Below are 21,203 nucleotides of genomic sequence, written 5' to 3'. Positions count from 1 at the left end.
CAGAAAAAGTGTGTTTCAAATTTGATAAGAAAATTTCAATGTTGTCACGGTTTTTGTTAAAACTACGAGAATTTAAATGTAAAATTGAAAAATTGTCACTGAACGATACATCAATATCAAGTAAATTATCAAAGTAGTAGTTACAGGAGTTAACACAATTGGGTTTAAACAGATTCTTTGGCATAGCATTATCAACAATATCATCATACAAGAAAGGATTCAATTTTAGACTCAGCAGCTTATTATATTCAATGGAGTTATTGAAATAAAAAAGATTAAATATAAATTCATTATCATCAAGGATGTGATTGAATGGAAATAAAGTACCAGTACAACTAAAACACATCCAGTTATCATCATTAATATTGCCATAAACACATTTTTTATGATATAAATTATTACAGTATTTACAAGTTAACATTATACGATCATGTGCAATGTGATTCCCCCAGCAGCTCCCTATTTTACACCTGGGTGGAGTGAAGCAATTGGGAATTAAGCCGCCTTGCCAAAGGACGCAACACACTGGACGTGGTGGGGTTCGAACCCACAACCTTTCGATCATGAAGCTTGCGCCCTAACCATTTATTAGGCCACTGTGCTTCCGACAGTGGGCCAATGGATGCAATTCTTTCCTTTGTGCTTATTAGAAACCTAGCACACCCAGCCACGGCACTTCACCTGTAGCATATACAGGTGTTCAACAATTCCCTTACAGGGCTTATCTTCAAATCATCTTATACTTCAATGCTTACAAAACAACGTAGCTATTCACACATACCCGATAACACATAACAGAATTATGACCGATGCGATGTCTTGATTGTGTATAACCTCTGACTGGTCTGAGAGCTTCTTTCACTTGTTCTGCTGATGCAAACTCCAAGAAACCATAACTACCAAGAATCTGGATATCTTTAATCTGTCCAAACGTACCAAAGTATTGCGATATTTCCTCAACAGTTAAACTGTTGATGTCTATCACTGATAATCTGCATGGCTTCTGCACCTGAAATTTAAAATACGAATGACAGGTTGTTGGAGGTCTCCCTTCAGTAATAAAATTGAATACCTGAGTGGAAGAAGGGCCCAACTCCCAATTTTTTACAAAAATGAGTTAGACCCATCATTTTATTGCCAGCAGACTGTTCTTCCTTGTGTGTGAAAGATGTGCCAAAATCAACGCTCTAAATAGTCTTCCATGTACACTTAATCATGGTTTACATGGAAGAAAGGCCCAACTCCATGGAGTTGGGCCCTTCTTCCACAAATATTGGGTTAAAGAGGAATTTTGTTCATCCATGAAATCTCCTTTTCACTACAATAAACTTTCTTGCTAACATATTACATGCTTCTACTTGTGCAATTAATGGATTTCTGTAGCTATTTATAACACATCTGCTTACGGAACTGGTACTTGCAGTATATTAGTGGAAGAAGTACCCAAATCCAGCTCGTATTAAGAACTGTACCGTTGCCATGGAAACATCATATATAATTTCGAATGTATGTAATATTGTATGTTCATGTATTGGTCCCCTGAAGATGAAAACATACTGTCTATAAAACTTTTCAAAATATTCAATTGCATTCACTGCCTCAAGTGTGCAATACTATGGGAAATGTCACACACTTATTATTTCTAGCTCAGAATCTAAATGAAGGGGTGGGTATAAGTTGAGATTCCTAACCTCTGATACAAGAACAAACATATTTATGTTTTGGGGACACAAAAGCACCAAATTCTGGCTCTCTTAAAAACACTACCCCTGTGGAAGATTGTTGAAATATCTTCCACAGAGGGAGTATGTTTTTCAAATGTAACTGGTTAATCAATTTGAAACCTATACTCCCTCTGTATTATGGCTATATCTTCGGTAACTGGAGTGAGTATTTCGATTGGAAGTTACCCAATTGTCTATTCAATTCGAAAATCATACTCCCTCTGTGGGAGACTTTAGTAAAATCTTTGCCAGGGGTAGCGTGGATTTCATATGGAATAGCCCAATGTTACCTGGTCACCGTCCTTTTGGAAGCACCGTAATGAGCCCTTTTGGTTCCCCTTCTGGGTAATAAAATGTTTGGTCATCAGTCCTGCCTTGTAAGCCTTCAAAACCACTTCAGGTGACTCAAAGGTGACAAAACAAGATTTGTCAAGTTCCGTGATATCCGATATTTCATTTATTTGTCCATAATGAGAGAAGTACCTCGTGATTTGATTCTTTGTTAATTGCTCAAGATGTTTGACAAACAGAACGTTGCTCAGTGAAAATGTAATCTAAAATGAAAAAGTTCAAAGAGATAATGAGAACAAAAATTAACAAACTAACACAACATGCTTCAGTATACGAGATATTTTGCATAAATTACCTGCTGAATGTGCACATTTCCATAGACTTCTCTGTAGTCCACTTGCCCATTGTGCATACTATTAAAACTTTGATTTAATTAATGTGTGCACAATTGATAGATTTTCACCTCTGATCTGATCTTTTTAGTCACCATACGCCCTCTGTTTGTTGGCTTCCCAAGTGGACTACTTACTTTGCATTGCGGTTAACATGTTTAACACGGTTGTCTACGCATGAGATTGTCGGATTTCTGGCCTACTAAAATTGGCCATGATGTAATGCATCTTTAAATGGATCTGGCTTGTGATTGGTCGCCCTGATCTCGTTATGGTTTAAATCCTCCGGGCACGAGCCATTACCATTGGTAACTACATTGTACACAACTGCGCGGCGCTTTGTGTACTAGGTGTATGAGCGCATCTTGTACGTCCAGGCTTTTGTGCTTGCGGTTAAACATGTTAAATTGGATTGATAAACAAGTATGAGTGACAGTGTGTGTTCCCAGGCAAAGTCCGGCGCAACATGCAAAGTACATAGTCGAATTTTAACTCAGGCTTTCGCGATTATTAAACTGGTTGATTCTAAAATCAGAATTGTTCAGTATTAAAGTGTCATTATAATATATTGCATTCAATAATATTATAAGCCTTTACTGTTACTGTCACTAATATAATTATATAAACTTTTTCATAACCATTTACTTGCATTTTGATGTAATAAATATCAGTATAATTTCGAGTTCAACTGAATGTGTTCATCATGATTATTAACATATTTTTATTTATCAAAATCGACTATGGCATAGTCTAACTTTTCCTCTGACATCTAATCAGATTTGAATAAAAGGTAAATATCACTCTTTTCATCAATTAAGTACCTGTACCATAAATCATTAAGGTACAGTATCACATAATTATTTCAGGCTTTTTGCATAAATTATCTACTTATACATAATGTGTACACTTTCTAAAAATCTAATCAGGTATGGAACAGATATATATCTTCTTTTGAGGATTTTTTTTTAAATTATGTAAATTATAAATTTTCCACCCAAAATTTGAATAAAAGTGGCCAATAAAAGTACAAATAAAAAATGAATAAATATCTTAAAGAAAATTGTCAAGACTCCAGAGTAGGGGCTATAACACTGAAGTAATTATATAACTATGCTATATGCAAAGAGTGCTGATAAAAACAAAGAAAGTTTATAAAGAGATAAAAGTGTTAAAAACATGTCTTCTTTAGAAGAACAAGATTATTCCTCCAGATAGCCAAGATATCCATATATAATAGATGTATGTATAGACCACTTGACATCACTGTTTATCAACAAAGGCGAGGGACTCGTCTATCGATATGCTCGAACGAGCCGCTACACTGTTCAATGGCTTTCATGTACTATATGAAATGTGGCGGGCTATTTAAAATGCATGTGCCCTTAGCAGACTATGATGCGTACGCACACTGCAGGTCAAAGAACAATGGAAATTGCCATAATGTGCGCGCATACTACCGGGCAATGACGTCACATGTCAAGTGGTCTATAGGTTGAACTGACACAAAAAATCAATGATTTTTTTACAATGATTGAAATTGCCTACCTTCTCTTTCTTCTTAGATGTTGCAGTCTTCTGTATTTGAGATGGGAAACTGGCTGTAGATGTAGGCTGCAGAAGATGAAACAAAACCATGAAAAGAAAATATTTTAGATCAACTTCCTTTACAATGCAAATACCATCTGTAAAACACTAAAAACAATACATCTGCATCTTATAACCAGTGGCGTAGCTGCCGGGGGAGGGGATATTGCCCCCTCCCCTATTTGGGCCCCGCCCCCTAGTACAAGGAAAAAAGAGGAAAAAGGAAGGAGAGAGAGGCAAAAAGAGAGGAGACAGAGAGAGAGAGAGGGAAAGGAGGAGCAGAGAGATGGGGAATCCATACAATATGCAATACCATACAATTATTATCAATAAGCCTAGCAAAAATTGTCTATTTGGGCCCCCCAAGTGCAGGGAAATTTATTGGATTTGGGCCCCTGCCCCATACAGGCTTGCCCCCCCCCCCCCACCCTGGAAAAAATCCCAGCTACACCGCTGCTTATAACATTATACACTGACAATATAATTCTTTTTATTTTTAGTTCAATACTGTGCTGAGGTCAAACTAGAACCATTTTGATAAACACATGATACACATCTCAATATGCATGATACATCACGTCCTATATGCTTTGAATTTCTTCTTCATGATAATTTGATAAAAGCAACATGTCACAAAATGTCTAAATTTCATTGATAAGAATACTTGAGGGTCAGTTTGAAAATGACTAGTTTGATCAGCTCGTAATCGGCGGGAAATGTTAGGGTTTTACAACTACGCCAAATAATATACCCACACTGAGAGTGATATAGTTGACCTGTCTGGTATATTGTGTGCGTTAAATAAAGTGGGTAAAGTATATGACTTAAATTAATAATTTGTGATACTTCTATGAGTTGTCACAAGACAATTCTCGAATCAAAATATATTGATATTAATCTGCGATGTTATAATACCCGCCGATTAAAAGCTGATCAAACTGCAATCTATTCTTCTCTTTATCTTTCTTTCATCATTCCTTTGTTCAATCATTCATTCCAGCTGCCCTTCATTCATTCATTCATTCATTCATCAATTTTACTATCTATGACATGATCTGATCCACACAGGCCAAAGTCGGAAATTTTGAAAATAGTTATCACCAGGGTTCTATTTACTTTGAAATATGTGCATACCAATTTTTAGTGAAAACATTATTTAGAAAAAAAATTGCTAAACAAGCTGAAATTTGTGTAGCAGGTTGCCCAAAATGGGGAGCATTTTGCTCTGCTACACCAGATAAACCAAACCCTGGTTATTGCCATTTCTAACTTGCTCATAGTACCTACATAAACATGCTGATGTTGAAATTTCCATATCCTGGCAAACTTGGTTGCAAGCAGGTGGCCAGCGTGGATGAAGGGTTCAGGGGCCCACAAGCAAAAGTGAAAATGAAATATAGGGCTGATAAAGGAGATGTTAAAAGGACACAACACTTGTCCATGGGCCTGAGGCTCTAACTGCTAGGTCCCTGTTTTCAGTGTATTTTAGCTCCTTATTTTTGCCTATCATAATTTCAATATTGCCAACTATGGTCTGATTGGACCGGATTGTGTCACATTTGATTATTCAGCTATTCTTACCTCTCCAATGTCAGTGCCACTATTACTGTTTATGAACTGGAAGAATACAAAAATGGTATTAATGATACACTATTCTAATGGTCATATCAGGGTGGCTTATAGGTTGCTGTAACATATCGTTATGAATTCGGCAGATGGCCGAATCCGGATTCGGCTTTTGGTAAATTCATTTTACGCATGCATTATTTTTTTTGAATTAGAGAACAAGGGATCAATGCTTTACCTAAAGAGGGCAGCATATCAATATTTTAATGGTCATCGCCGTTGACCGTACTGCGATGCACCATTAGCTAACCCTATATGCCACCCTCTTATGATTACTTATCATGCTGTTATCGTCTGATCGCCATTAAAAAATTGATATGCTGCCCTCTATTATGTACAATATTGATCCCTTGTTCTCGAATTCAAAAGTAATGCATGCGTAAAATGAATTTACCAAAAGCCGAATCCGGATTCGGCCGTCTGCCGAATTCATAACGATATATACAATTAACATGTACATTTAGGATGTTCAAATTCATCAAATCACATAGTCCATTTCAGCTGACAGTAGCCTATATGCTATAAAAGTAGAACACTTTTTAAGTGATTCATTAATCATCACACTTTGCCAATTTTGAACTGTTTCCCTTGTATTTAAATGCACGAAAAAGTGCAAAAATAAATAGACTACAAAAATTTCCACTATTACAGTATGCACATAATCATGCGTAACTCGCAAATGCAAAATGGGAATCAACTGAAATTTTAATATGCTTTTTTTCCTGGATATCTACTGAAACATGTAAAGGAATCACAAAATACTCCTTTAAAGCTGGGATTATTAAGGCATCTCATGACATAAAAAAACAACATTACTACCTATAAATACACAAAGTAGCTAAATACTTTTTAAAATAAATCGAAAAATATTTGACAAAATGCAAACTTGTAAAAAGGTATGGATAGTCATATTTGTTTTACACATATGAACCAAATTATAGTGTCACACGTCATTGCGTTCAGTCACAATGGTTCATTATGTAAAAAAAGACACTGTTTAAGGTAGAAACATCGGCTACGGTGTCATGCACAGATTTGGTTTAAAATGATACAGGATGTGTAGTTGGGTGAAAAAAACTTGCCTGCCAAATTTTAATTTTTGCCAACAAAGCATTTTTGAGTTATGCCATTTTTTATCATTAGGAAACCCCATTGACTTTGTACATAAAGTGGTTTTGACACTAAGCCTCGTTCACTAAAATTGGTAAAAGTTTGAAAATGGATACTATGTTTAAATATTATTTTTTCTCCTTTCTATCCCCTTTATAGAACTGCTTTTTGGATCTTTTATTACAAAAATGTTACCAAATAATATTAGTGACTTTTTTTCTCTATATTGGCCAGTAATAAAGGGGATATTTGAAGGTAATGTTAGTACTTGCTCAAATTTTCTTGATTTGATCTAGAAACACTGAATGACCCAATTTCATAATTATTGTCTGAGCTAACCATATGTCCAATTTGAACAAATAAGGTGTCATATGAAAGGTTATTAAATTTAGAAACTTTTCTCGCCAGCTTTTTTAAATAAAGTGTTTCTATTTTAAGTTATGAGTGTTTCTAGATTTCCCTAATTTAAAAATAGAAAAAATGATTTTTCTCAAAAAATAAACACTTTATCAAAAAAATCTGGCGAGAGAATTTAGATATTAGGCTTATTAACCACCCCACAAACTATGGAAACCATATCACATTCCCTCTAGGCTAGCAATAATTATTTGTGGGAAAAATTTTCAAAAAATAAAGAAAAACATAAGAAATGTTTGAATTTTCATGAAACATTAAAAATAAGTGGAGTAAAGACTTATCTTAAATTGGTTATATATTTGATGTGGATACATAATTCTGATTTGATATAGTGGCTATTTTCCTGCATGGGCCTATTATCCGATGCTCCTACCTTAAAACAGTGTTAAAAGTTGCATCTGAGTCCATAGGAGTCAGCTCTCAAACAATACAGTAGACCAGGTCTATTCATGTGTTTGTTAATGAAAACCTGACTGCTATGGACTCAGGTGCCACTTTTAAAACGGTCTCTTTTCTTACACAATTAACCATTGTGACTGAACGCTATGACGTGTGACGCTATAAATTGGTCCACATGTGTAAAACAAATAGGGCTATACATATCTTTTTACATTTTTACATTTCGTAAAATATTTTTTGACTTATTTAAAAAAGTATTAGGTGGGAACTTATAAGTTGTGGACCGTATATCACATAGCATGTGTATTCTTTATCTGTACATACCTGGCACACAACATGCGATTTTTCAATGTTATGCCTTGACTGCACAATGCCACCTCTAAGTGCTTCATCCACATACTCTGGTGCTGCATAGTCCAGGAACCCATGGCCGTTGCCATCCAGCTGGATTCTTTCAATCTGTCCATACTTGGCAAAATGTGTAGTCACATCGGTAACAGTTAACTGCCCTACAGCAGTCACCATTAACCTGCATCTATTAAATGGCTGCAATCATCAAAAATTAGATGCAAAATTGGAAATTAAAAGGCTTATATTAATAAGCACATAGGCTATTCACTATTTACAATACAGTTGCTTCGTAAGGCTGAAAATGTGGCAAAAAATTGATAAAACACAGTAATTTTTCCAGTATCTGATCAGATTTTGTACTTCACCTGGAAATATGGGGGTGCTGAAGGGTATTCGAGTCCCCATGCTGCCCCCCCCAGTTCCAGAGCCTATGCAGTAGCACTCTGGATTTACTCCTATCACCCTCATAACCAAACAAAACTTTCCAATTTCCAATGCATTACCAGACTCCAGGTTAATTGTTCGGTGGACAACTTAACATTAGGTCAGATTTCCTTAAAGGCAGAGTAATGGAAGAGAACATAGACCTTCTACGACTTCATTATTTCCAAAGTTTAAGTCCTAAGTATACTAACACTATACATTTTTAGAATGGAAATAAGTCGAGGAAGCCTATGGTAATGTCAGATTTAAAAAAATTAGTTTTTGAAAAAATCACAAAAATACCCTTTTTTGCCCCAAACTTTTTGTGACAACATACACAAATATCAGGTAGGAGTAAAACATTTTCAGTAAGTTTTTCATAAAGTAAGGGACATGATATCAGGGAAGGTTTTTATTTTTTGAAATTTGCCTTGTTTTTGAAAAATTGAAAAAAAAAAAAAAAGTGAAAAAGCAATTTTGTCACTCTATTCAGCAAAAAATTGCACATAGGGATGCATATTTAAAAACGAATATTTTCCCTGGACTTTGATGTGCTCTAAAAGTTTCCATTTTGCTTGCATATTCTTTGAGTTATATTGTCATAAAAATTCATACCTGCCAACTACTCTGATTTTCGCGGAGTCACTCCGATTTTCCGAGTTTTAAACCCCCGAAAATCGGAGTACTCCGATTTTCTGGAAAAAAAACAATTTAATTTGATTTGATTTCTTTTCCAAAGTTTTCGGCGACTTTGGAGAACCACTGGACCTATTCTGAAGTGCTAGGATCATTCACAGTTAATTTGGAAAATGGAAAAAAATTACAAAAAAATTAGTTTGTTATCCTTAATATGCAAACCACTAACTAATGTTTACCTCTTCATCTAGCACATATTATAAATGCATGGAAAACCAATGAATTATTAAATATTCAAGTGAAATATTTATACACCTTAGTGAATGACTCTTCCATTATTCTGCCCTTTAGATAGACTTTGTTCATCCTTCTCCTCCCTTTCCATTTTTTCTCCTTACCTATTTGTTTTCCTTTTATCCGCCTTTTCTCTCTTCTCTTATCCCCCTTTTCCATCCCTCTCTATTCTCTTTTCCCCATATCCTCTTTCCGTTTTTCTTCCTTCTTAACATATTTTTCCTCATTCCTTTGCTCCATGTGGCTTATGCCCCTGATATCTACTTCAAATTACTTGCTAGATGAAATTATGTCAAAGAAAAACAAAACTTCAATACTTTTAAATCACATATCAAGGGTTTACAACCATAAGGCCCTATCTTCAATAGCTGCCAGGTGTCATATATGTTTAAAGGTATACAATATAGAATGCAGAAATTGTCAAAATGTAAATTGGGCAGCTATTGACGATAGGGCCTTCTTGTCCCAAATCCTTGATATTACGTATTCCTACCCGTTTACTTCGCTTCCTGACCATCCTGAAGCACCATACCCACGCCTTCTCCGAGAAATTATGCTGCGACTTAAGTTTTGACTTATAAGCTGCTTTAGCTTCATCTGCTGTCTCATATGTAACAAAACATGATCTATCAAGTCCCTGCCCCTTTATCTCAGACACATGTTTTACTTGTCCGTAGCGACAGAAGTATTGGTAGAGTTGTCCCTCCGCCAGGTGTTTCAGGTGTGAGACGAACAAAACATTGGTCTCCGACGATGGAATCTAGAAAAAGAAAGCAACATTCATGAATATATGATGGTAGGTAGTCCAATTTATTCATCACTAAAACAATCGGATTTGTACATGTATGAATACTGCACTTGGAAGCAACAAGCAAGTTTTCTCTTTGAAGGGAATGCACTATATTTGCAATACTATAGAATTCTACGACGAAAGGCAGACACTTCCTACAAAAAATATTACAATAGATTGGTTTTATAATAATACTTGTTTGTACAACCGCCTGTATCAGTAATATAGTTGCTCACACTCCAAATAATGTTTTTGTGGAAGGTGTCTGCTTTTCATAAAAAAAAACCTCTCATTTTGAGGCATATATATATTATGCTTGGAAATGAAATTCTATGGATATGCCATTGAATGATCCAATCGACTGCAATTCATAACCTTATGAATATGTGATACATGTACATACGATCCAATCATTTTCGATTTATTTGCCAAAATGCAAACGCAGAACACTGTTACTAATATTCAACAGTGGACTTCCGTGCTGTCAGCATAAATATATTAGTAACCTCCGCGCACCCCATATTGTGCATTGAACAAACTGCGTTCGCATGATGATGGGGTCATAGTGGTCAGCAACAACTTGTAAAGTGTGCCGAGGCTTGTCGATCAACGTCCAGGTGTTGTGCCCATGTCTAGCGCACTATAAATCACTGCCCTTTTTATTTTTTGCGCTGGCCGCCGTATTTGGAATGAGCGCTACCGTATTTGCACAGTTGCGATTCACACTTCTGTTATTGGTCGTCTTGTTTTAGCCTGTTTGATTTTTTTGTAAAGGCAAAATGTAAAAATTGTTTATTTGACGAAAATTTTGTGTTATTTTGTAAAGTGAAGAGATGAAAATGACGGTTATGAATGAGGTTAATCACTTATCGGTAATACATGTAATCAGGCATCGTGAAAATCTCAACATTTTGCATTGGACCTTGGTTATTCCTCAGTTCCAAAGGCAAAATGTTTAAATTTTTCACAATGCCTCCAAATAACCCATGCGCAGTTATTAACCTCTAATCGGTATATGGAACTGCTTGACTAAGTATGAATCACCTTAAAAGGAGAACAGTCAGATAATAATCCAATCAACAATGACTTCATCCCCATTGTTTCTCCATACTTTTCATATTGACCTTGCAAAATATTAAAGCTAAAAGAAGTCTTGTTTGAGCTAGCAAATGCACATACTGGACCTTCACAAAAAGGGTTGAAATACCAGCATGCAACTCGGATAATCCATCGGAGGGCAGTTGGGGGTACAGATCAAATCAAAGCGGAAACATCATGTGATGAAATTGGATCATCCGCCCTTAACCCCTGGACACTACCGGTCATCTAACAGCATTTCTGATTGGTTGATACATGCAACTTGAAAGGCTCATTTCAATTGCCAATTATAACTAGGCTTTATACTATTTATGGTCAAACTTGCATTTGCAGATGATCTTATTAAGGGAAGGGGTATGAACGTTTGGACAGTATTTATTGTGGGACATTAGAGCACATCAGACATATCGAATTGCATTCTGAATACGAAGAAGAATGTCATTCTGATATCAAATAATTTTGATTTTTGAAATTCGCAATGTAATACACATTTTATGGCAAGTCATTAAAATTGATATTTTTGATATTTAACAGTACTCGGTAAACTTTATAAATCTGATGATTTATACTTAACGTATATGTAGGTGGGATGAAAAGCAGGCGATCAATTGAAAATTTTGACCTTTTCAGTATTGAAGATATGGATTTTTTTCCCAAAACACCAAAAAAAAAGTTTTTTGGGGAAAAATCCATATCTTCAATATGAAAGATCAAAATTTTCAATTGATCGTCGGTTTTCCTCCCAGCTACATACACTTTAAGAATATATCATTAGATTTATAAAATTTACTTCGAGGACTGTTATATATCAAAAATTTGAAAAATATCAAATTTTTATAATTTGTCATAAAATTGTCAAAAAATGAAAATTATTTGATATCAGAAAGACATGCTTCGTATTCAGAATGCAATTCGATGCGTCTGAGGTGCTCTCATGTTCCATAAAAAATACTGTCGAAACACTCAAAACGCTCATTCCAGATCCCTTAATACCCTCCATGATTGGTTCAAAATTGGACACAATACTCATTTTGGCCAATCGGCAGGTAGTTCTCATAGGATTAAGTCACACACACACACAAATTCTATTACTAACCAGTTTATTTTGCCTGTCAACACCTCCAGATTGCAGGTTAATCTTGCATTCAAAGATCTTGTCCTTGATGCAATGATACGACAGCCCCTGATGTCCCATGCGCAATCCATCCTCGTATGCTTTCTGCACTTGATCAACTCCGTCAAATTCCACTGTGCCTTTTTTATTGGAGTCAGAAGATATGCCAGAGTCGATGGATACGCTTTTGAACGATCCATATCGACTGAAGTAGATGAGTAAGTCTTCTTTGGTGAGTTGACCGAGGCCTTCCAGGTACAGAGTGTTGGAGGTAGATTGCTGAAATGAAGGAACAGAGCTATTCAAGTTGTATTCATTTGTTTTCCTACAATCATCCATTCATTCATTTTAAAAATTGTATAAATTAAAACTTAACAATTATAATTATGTATGTGTTCCAATATTTTTGAGGTTTGGGCTGATCAATTTTTAAGTTCCATTTCTTTTCTTTGCTTTCATTGCCCCACTTGAACTATAACTGAACACTGAAGATCACATTTAGAAGGGGCTTAGTTCAAACTAAATAATGGCTCAAGATCTTTTAATTCTGCACTCTGTCCTGTGTGTGTGTGTGTGTGGGGGGGGGGGGTGTTTGTAAAACATGTAAAAGAGGGACATCATCCGTTCAGTACCAAATAACTGGGACCACACCTACAACCAGAGACTTCCCTGGTTGGCATGGATTTCCACTATGATAGAAGGCCATACACAACGAGGGTGCTAATATAAATATGTTATTAGATATGGGGGATAAAACCCTATGACATACATGTACTATAAAGAATCAGACATTTATACACTCAATTGGTTCTCTGCTACGTGTGTGACTTGGTAATATATATTGGCAAATATATGGGACTATGAATTATTAGACCAAATTCGAGCCACTTGTAGAATCACATTTAAAGATCCCTGGTTGCAATTTGATACTTTTGTGTACTTTTGTGCACACACATCACCATTTCAAACATAAGGGGGAAGGGGGGGGTTGCTAGTATATTTATTCTTCATATATCTAGATTGTATAATCAACATACCTCCACAGTTTTTGTATGCTTCCCATACTGTGCCTCATCATCCATTCCGCTTTCCACCTCACTATCATGTCTGCGTTTTCTGCTCTCAGAAGACTCGCTACCCTTGTCTTCTTGATCCATCTCTGCTTCATCATAACCCTGATAAGTCTGTGTCGCAGGTGTATCCAACTCAATCTTTTTACATGTAGCACTGTTAATCATTTGCCACTCCGACAACAGGTTCCTTTGAGTGGGAGTTAAATTAGCAGATGATACCGCTGGTTGCTGTTGAGGGGTTGGTAGCAACCCCTTACTCACTGTGTCTGTTGGTGATAGCAGAGGAATTGTATGTTGCTGCACAGGATTTGCAAAGTCATTTTTGCTCTGAGAAGGGGTGCTACCAAAGGATAATTCTGGTAGCTGATGTGGAGTTGGAAGTAATGCCTTTCTCCCAACATCTGCTGAAGATGATAGCATAGGAATAGTATGATGCTGAATATGCTTTGCTGGTTCTTTTACACCATGACGGTACTCTATAACTGTGCTTTGGCCTCTGCTATCCTGTCTTTGAAAACCTCCCAAGGAAGCTGTCGGACTGTCCGCAAACCTTTCATTCAATGAAACTTGTGTATTTCTGTGGATGTGTACTGAAGATGAATAGGTAACAGTTGAAGAGTTATCTACATATCCTTCTGATGATACTGGCCTTGTAGTGTTATATGAAGAATCCTGGAATCTATGAGAATCAGTATTCTTTTCAGGTTTATGTGTACTGTACGATTGATCAAAGGGTTGAGATGAAGATGAAGAGTCTTCATCTACGCCAGGCCAGTTTGTACTATACAACTCATGCTGACTAGAATCTTCAGTAACAGATTGGCCCCTTGATTCATATCCACTTGTAGTACTTGATGATGCGATCTCCGCTTGATGAGGTAACTTTGAAGCATACAGACTAGGATCAACATCAGTCTCACCACCTGTTGAATATCTACTCAAAGGTCCCGTTGCAACCGATGATGGTTTAATCTCTGATCGATGAGGTTTGTGCATCCCTGAAGAACCAACATGCAAGCTTTGTTTTCCATAACTTTCAGCTGCAAACTGTTTGCTTCCTTCAGTATTCGAACGCAATACCTGACCTAATTCTGCCAGCAATTGAACGGCTTTCCTACCTGCTGCTCCTGATTCTAGGGTCTTGCAAATATCATTCAACTTTGCCGGGTCAATCCTGCTTGAAGGTACCTCTGCAATATGTGGCTGACTATAGCCTGAAGGCTCCCCTGCAGGATGTGGCAGACTGCTGCTTGAATATGTCTCTGTAGTATTTGGCAGACTACTGCTTGAAAGTGCCCCGGGAGGATATGGCACACTGCTCCTTGAATGCGCCCCTGTGGAATATGGCACACTGCTGCCTGAAAGTGCCCCTGTGTGATATGGCAGACTACTACTTGACTGTGCCCCTGTAGAATGTGGGAGACTACTGCTTGAATGTACCCCGGCAGGTTGTGACAGAATACTACTTGATTGTGCCCCGGAAAGATGTGACAGACCACTGCCTGAAAGTGCCTTGGAAAGTTGTGACAGACTACTACTTGGAAGTGTTCCAGAAAGTTGTGAAAGACTGCCTGAAAGTGCCCCGGAAAGTTGTGACAGACCACTGCTTGAAAGTGCCATGGAAAGTTGGGACAGACTACTGCTTGTAAGTGCCCCTGTGGGATCCGGCAAATTACTGCCAGACTGCAAATTACTGCCAGACTGCACCTCTGTATGATATGGCAGACTACTGCTGTTTGACTGTGCCTCTATCCTGGTCTCCATAGGACGTTGCAGACTACTGCTTGAAAGTGCCCCAGAAAATTGTGGTAGACTACTGCTTGAAAGTGCCCCAGCAAGCTGTGGCAGACTACTGCTTAAAGATGCCACTGCAGAAGGATATGACAGACTTGGGGATGGCGTTTGGTACAAAGATGCTGGGTTTGATGCTGACCAGTCTGTACTATGTAACCCAGGATAGGTATCGGTACTAGATTGTGGTGGCTGTGCTGAAACAAACTGACTTGATGAATACCCTGCTGGAGCTGAGAATGCACTTGTCTCCTGCTCGAATCTTTGTTTCTTTTGACTATTCTCTTCAGATTTACGTCTTTCAATTGCTTTCATCCTCTCTTTCTCTTCCTTAGCTTTAAGCTGCTCAGCTTTTAACCGTTCTTTCTCTTTCATTATTTCACCCAATTCTCGTAGCATTTGTATAGTCTGTGAACTGGCTTCACCAGATTCCACATGTTTCCATATGTCTTTGAGGTTGGCAGCTTCAAGTAAGGCTGTGGAAAACGAAACAAAAATCAATAATTATAAGTACTAATATTCAGTAATAAAAAACAAATGGACACGTACACTGCTGGTAAAATGCTAACTAAAAGCAAATAGCAATGCTTGTAGCCATGGTGACTTTGAGCTATCCAGACAAATGAGGTATCAAAATTTGCACAATTAACCTGGGTTTGTTTTTACTATTGAAGTTTTTAAATTTGATGCATAGATTTTGAGTTTTATCTCGCAATAAAGGGGGAGGGGGTAATTACTTTTTGGTAGGCGTTTTTTACTTAAACACACTCACATGTATTATTGTTCAGTTATCTGCCAAATTAACAAAGTTAAGAATGCACACTGTAGACTAGTTTATCTATCTAATCAAAAATATTACTTGTTTTCTGACTTACAGGATTTAGCAGATGGACTCTGCGATCTGTCACCATGACTTTGTTCTCTCTGTTGACTCCTTGGAGACCCATCAGGTGAATGCGATGATCTTGAATGTCTACTCGATGACTTTCTTGCTCTTTCCTGGCTACTTGGTGACCTGTGACTTCTTTTAGGTGATAGGTCATGTGAATGAGAACTGCCAGGTGAATGGGACCTCTCATGTGAATGTGAACTTTTATGACTACCGGAACTTGTTCTACGATGTGATTCTGGTGATCTAGGTGGTGATTTTGAGTGTCTTCTTGATGACTTTTTCTTGGACTTTTTATGCTTTGTTGAAGACCTCTCGCTTGAATGTGACTTTTTACTTCTCTCTTCTGAACTGTGATGTCCTCCAGGTGACTTTGACCTATCATACTGGTGTGGTGACCAATCACGAGTATGCGGTGATCTATCACGTGTATGCGGTGATCTATCACGTGTATGCGATGATCTATCACGTGTATGCGATGATCTCTCTCCAGTGATGTATGGTGATCTATCATGTCCCCTACTTAATTTTCCATACTGTGATTCATGGTAATGAAGTGATGATCGTTCCTGCTGTCTCACTAGAGTCACTTGTCGATCTTCTGAAGTTCGAGATGGTCTTCTGGTAGACAGTTCTTTAGAATATGGCGACCTTTCCCACTTACTCACTGGTCTTTCGTACACTCCCCTTGATTTTTGGTCTGCTATGTTGTATCTTTCAGGCTCCTTCTGCTTTGGATCTGGTGGACGTACACCGCTTGTTTCATCTTCATCACCACTGGACTATAAAATAATTACACACACACAACATTATATTAGTTGATGCACAATATTGCATACCTGTAGCCAACTTAAGATTATGGGTATGTTCAATATAAGCAAAGCAACCTTTTATCTTTCTCAACCAATATGTTGCTAAATATTTAGCTTAAAATTCCATGGCAAGCATCAAACTACATATGAAATACCCCAATGCTCAAACTCACACCAATCGTATTCTCCTACAGTGTACCGCTTTAAGCGCTCGGCCATCGCACGCTCTGACTGAATGTTTCAATGGAATTTCCCTACTTTTGTAATATCTTCTCTTGATTGACGAATTCAAATATGCCTTGGACAAAAGTGCAGGATAGATTGCAGAACTCCCTCTAAAGCAGCATACAGACTTTTTATTAGACGTACAATATTGTATGTAACATATCTACGTTATTTAATCTATTGCCATTCTATTTCCAGTAATGTTTAAGTTCTAACGAATGTTTGATGACGTAAAATCGATAATATATTTCTACCAGATATTATACGTAACATATTATCGATTTTACGTCATCAAACATTTGTTAGAACTTAAACATTACTGGAAATAGAATGGCAAAATAACGTAGATATGTTACATACAATATTGTATGTCTAATACTCGGAGTCTCCATACTGCTTTTAATGATACATGTTTATAGTCAATCATTGGTCGTTAATTGTATGACTATCATTCAAAGACTAATAAGCTCTTATGACATCCTCTGTGGAGCAGCTTCAGACAATAGCTTGGGATTATTGGGCTTGGAGTAGAGATTATCAAATTGAATCCTTTCATGACCACTGAAGCATAGTCAAGAACAGTAGAGCAAATTCAAAGGGTCAGTACGTAGCTAGAGCACTGGACTTATGATCGCAAGGTTGTGGGTTGAAACCCCATCTCGGCAATTGCCTCCAGTCAATAGACCCAAGAGTAATCATTGTACCATCCAAAAATGGACCATCAAGCTATGATTTTTCAAAAAAGATGTAAAAAGTTTGTAAAGAAATAGACCTTAATTGTGTTAGCTTGGCGTAATGCCATAATCGCCCCTGCCAAGTTCCTTCGGGGGTTTCAGAAAGACACACACACAGACTCTGAGACCATAATACCTAAATTTAGGTATTATGGTCTTAGGACAGACTTGTCACCTGCGACAAAAGAATGTCAAAGGTCATATTATTACTGTAACACAAATTTTGTGTATTTCCGCTCCCCATAACATTGGGGATGGAGGGAAAAACTTTTTGATTGATATAAAATAATATTCAATTACAAATTAGGGACTGTGCAATGAGTCCTGGGGGAGGGTGAAATTTGGGGAGGAAGGGCAAGCAATTTTTGGCACACCTTTATTGGGCACCTTTTAAACAAATGCTCTAAAAAGTTTAGGAAAACAGTACAAAAATGTTCATGTAAGTTTTCCTGCTCGCTATATATGATCGCATCATATTTTGGGAACCCCAAAATTTGGCATTCTCTCATCAGGGTTGTTCCATCCAGTTCACTTGCCCTTTTCTCACGTCTATTAGTTTTATACAGGGCCTTTCAGTTCCAGTCAATTTCAGTGCATAGAAAACACCAATTTGCTTGTCCTTTATTACAGTTTATTTCCCTAATATAAGAAATCAACCTTTTTGAATCATTTCAACAAGAGGTACAGTATTTTTTTTACATGTATAACATGTTTTGTGATTTCCCCCATTGAGTACAACAGTAGGCCTAAGTGTCCCCTTCGTGTCCGAGGGCGCAAGACGGAACAGCCAAATCTCGGCAAAAACAACCAATTGGATGAGGCGATCTATCATGAGTAACGTCATGCGGACAGCGGGCCAACGGAATACATCATCCATACATGAACATGTATATGTTGTCGTCGTCGATCTACTCATGTCTGAGTATTTGTGACCTTTTTGGCAGGCAAAGAGGAGGCAAGCAATTTTGGCTCACCATTTGGAAATATTACCCGGGCGGGTTACTTGAGAATTTGCACACGCTAGTTACGCATTCGATGCTAGAGTTCATTGCTATCGTTTTTCGGTCGGACAGCGTTGACATTTTTTGCAATGGATGTTATATTTATTCTGTTACTTAAGGGGGTACTACACCCCTGGATAATTTTGTGCCTATTTTTTCATTTTTCTCAAAAATTATAGAGCATTGGTGGTAAGTAAGATATGTATATTATAGGGGCAAGGACTACAACTACAACTACTGCATTGAAAATTCAGCAACTCAAGGCAAGTAGTTATTGATTTATTGATCAAATATTGGTTTGCGCTCATTTTTGACTGTAACTCCATAACTGTTGTCTGTGCTGAAATAATAATTTCCAGTGCAGTAGTTGTAGTCCTTACCCCTATAATATACATATCTTACTTGTCACTAATGCACTATGATTTTTGAGAAAAATGCAAAAATAGGCACAAAATTGGGCAGGGGTGTAGTACCCCTTAAATGTTGTAATTTGGATGACATTTATTTTGACGAGTCACCAGGTATCATTTGAGTCAAATTTGCCTATTTTGGACAGTCTAAAATTTTGTTAAAGTGCAATTTTAGCAAACATTTTTATGATACAATTGCCCGTCTTGATATAGGCTGTCAGTATGTGTCATGCTTCAGCGAATCCATCTAAATTTTGAATGCAATGGTCGATTCTCTAGCTTTGAATGTGAAGCTTCTCAAGTAACTGCCGAGAGCCATTACGGGCCGCCCCGGGGGTAATGTGAAATGCACACGGGCCCCTTGCTTTCATCAGTGATGACGGTGCAGGACTTCATACAAAGTGTGTGTGTGTGGGGGGGGGGGGCATCAGTGAGTGGCGTACATTTTTTTGTGACATGGGGTAGGGAGGTTGGTGTAAAATCCTTGAACATATGTTTTGGAGCGAAAGTAAACAATCAAATATGAACATTGAAGGAGACAAATGCGCACAATGCGCGAACAAATTTGCAATTTGAAAGTGGTATTTTGCTCCCAGATTAAGTTTCTCTTTACAACCCCCACATGAAGTGCCAAAAAAATTTGCCCATTTTAAGCCAATTTGAAGCTAAGGCGCGTGAAAGTCGATTCCGAGTTTATCGTCCCCCGCCGGGCGCCCGCGTCACTTTTTGGACACCAAAAACACCTGCGTCAAATTTTCAAAATGCCAAAATAATTCATTATTTTCAAAGTATCAGTGTTTTCACCAGTTTTACCGGGCAGTTTTAGCAATTGGAAACATATATTTTTGTTTGTAAAACATAAATTTATAACTTGGAACCAAAATCAGGCTCTTTTCTAACTTTTCTAGTCCCTACCCACATAAAAATATGTTTATATAATGAGTGTGGCTTTAAATCAACACGCACTTTAGGTCAATAATAAAATCTGATGAAATAATGAAAAATGAAAAATGAAAAAGTCACCTCACCAACCTGGGAAAAAAAGGGACGATAAACTCGGAATTGACTTTCATGGGCCTAAAATGCTCCAAGTATGAACCGTTGAATTGGACAAATGAGCGTGAAGCGTGCAAATATTTGCAATTCGAATTAGCGACTTTTGCTCCCAGATTGGACTTATTTGAACAAACTCTGTGCGAAGCGCGGAAAATTGCCAATTTTAAGGTAAATGATCAAATAATAAACTGAATGAAGAAAAAAAGGGACCTCGGAGGGCCCGTAAAAGCAAAGAAGAGATACCTTAGGCCTAACGGACAAGAAAAGAGGCTTTGGCTTTGTTGGCCCGTATAGTAAAACTAAAAGCAAAGAAAATATGCCTTAAAAACAAGGTATCTTTTCTTTACCTTTTATGGGCCCCTGAAGTCCCTTTTCTTAGTACTGCCCCATAGCTAGTAAAGTATGTTTTCTTCACTTTTTACGGGCCCCCTAGGACCCCGGGTAATGCACCCGTTACCCCCCCCCTTGAATTGTCGGCAGCACTGTTCACGCTTACCTCATCCTCAGACAAATACGCATATGATCCAACCAAAGCATCCATGATGATCAACTTTTTAAAGTAAGTAACTCATGAACTTATGACAATGACAAGTGAAGTACATTCATGAATATTCCATCGTGAATGACATGCATGCATGTGTATTGTTGTGATTGTCAATTAATGTCCTATTGAATTTGAAGTAAGCTTAAATTTTCGTAGTTGAATTGCGATGGAAATTGCACCAGCACTTGGTCCACTTTCTCGTCAGTGTACTCGTGACCATTTTGTTGTTAATTTGCAATTTCCTTTACGCTGTGTTATGCTGTTACGGCGAATACATTCCGTAAAAAACGGAGAAAACTCTTCTTCTTCCTTGCATCCACATTGCTTGCAAGGATCGTGGTTAATACACTCAGTCAGTCGCTAAATAATGAGCGATTGATTTTTGACCAATGAGATAAGAGAGTTAGCACTAAGTTGCG

General features: G+C 37.4%; 1 protein-coding gene across 1 annotated transcript in view; it reads right to left on the bottom strand.

Annotated features, from left to right (window-relative positions):
- LOC140137182 (uncharacterized) overlaps positions 1–20,884 on the bottom strand; it is a 61,059-nt gene extending 40,175 nt beyond the window's left edge. Inside the window, exons 1-10 of the mRNA XM_072158834.1 lie at positions 20,737–20,884; positions 15,989–16,784; positions 13,287–15,589; positions 12,232–12,528; positions 9,741–10,007; positions 7,868–8,089; positions 5,573–5,608; positions 3,953–4,018; positions 2,015–2,278; positions 782–1,009 (exon numbers count right to left, since the gene is read on the bottom strand). Of these exons, the coding sequence (XP_072014935.1) occupies positions 782–1,009; positions 2,015–2,278; positions 3,953–4,018; positions 5,573–5,608; positions 7,868–8,089; positions 9,741–10,007; positions 12,232–12,528; positions 13,287–15,589; positions 15,989–16,784; positions 20,737–20,781 (4,524 nt within the window). The 5' untranslated portion in view covers positions 20,782–20,884. The remainder of the gene's footprint in view (positions 1–781; positions 1,010–2,014; positions 2,279–3,952; positions 4,019–5,572; positions 5,609–7,867; positions 8,090–9,740; positions 10,008–12,231; positions 12,529–13,286; positions 15,590–15,988; positions 16,785–20,736) is intronic.
- Between the last annotated feature and the right edge of the window lie 319 nt (positions 20,885–21,203).

This window comes from Amphiura filiformis, chromosome 17 (genome assembly GCF_039555335.1).
Source record: "Amphiura filiformis chromosome 17, Afil_fr2py, whole genome shotgun sequence".
Lineage (NCBI taxonomy): Eukaryota > Metazoa > Echinodermata > Ophiuroidea > Amphilepidida > Amphiuridae > Amphiura > Amphiura filiformis.
The sequence above is the reverse complement of the archived record's forward strand: the minus strand, read 5'-3'. Positions and strand labels throughout refer to the sequence as shown.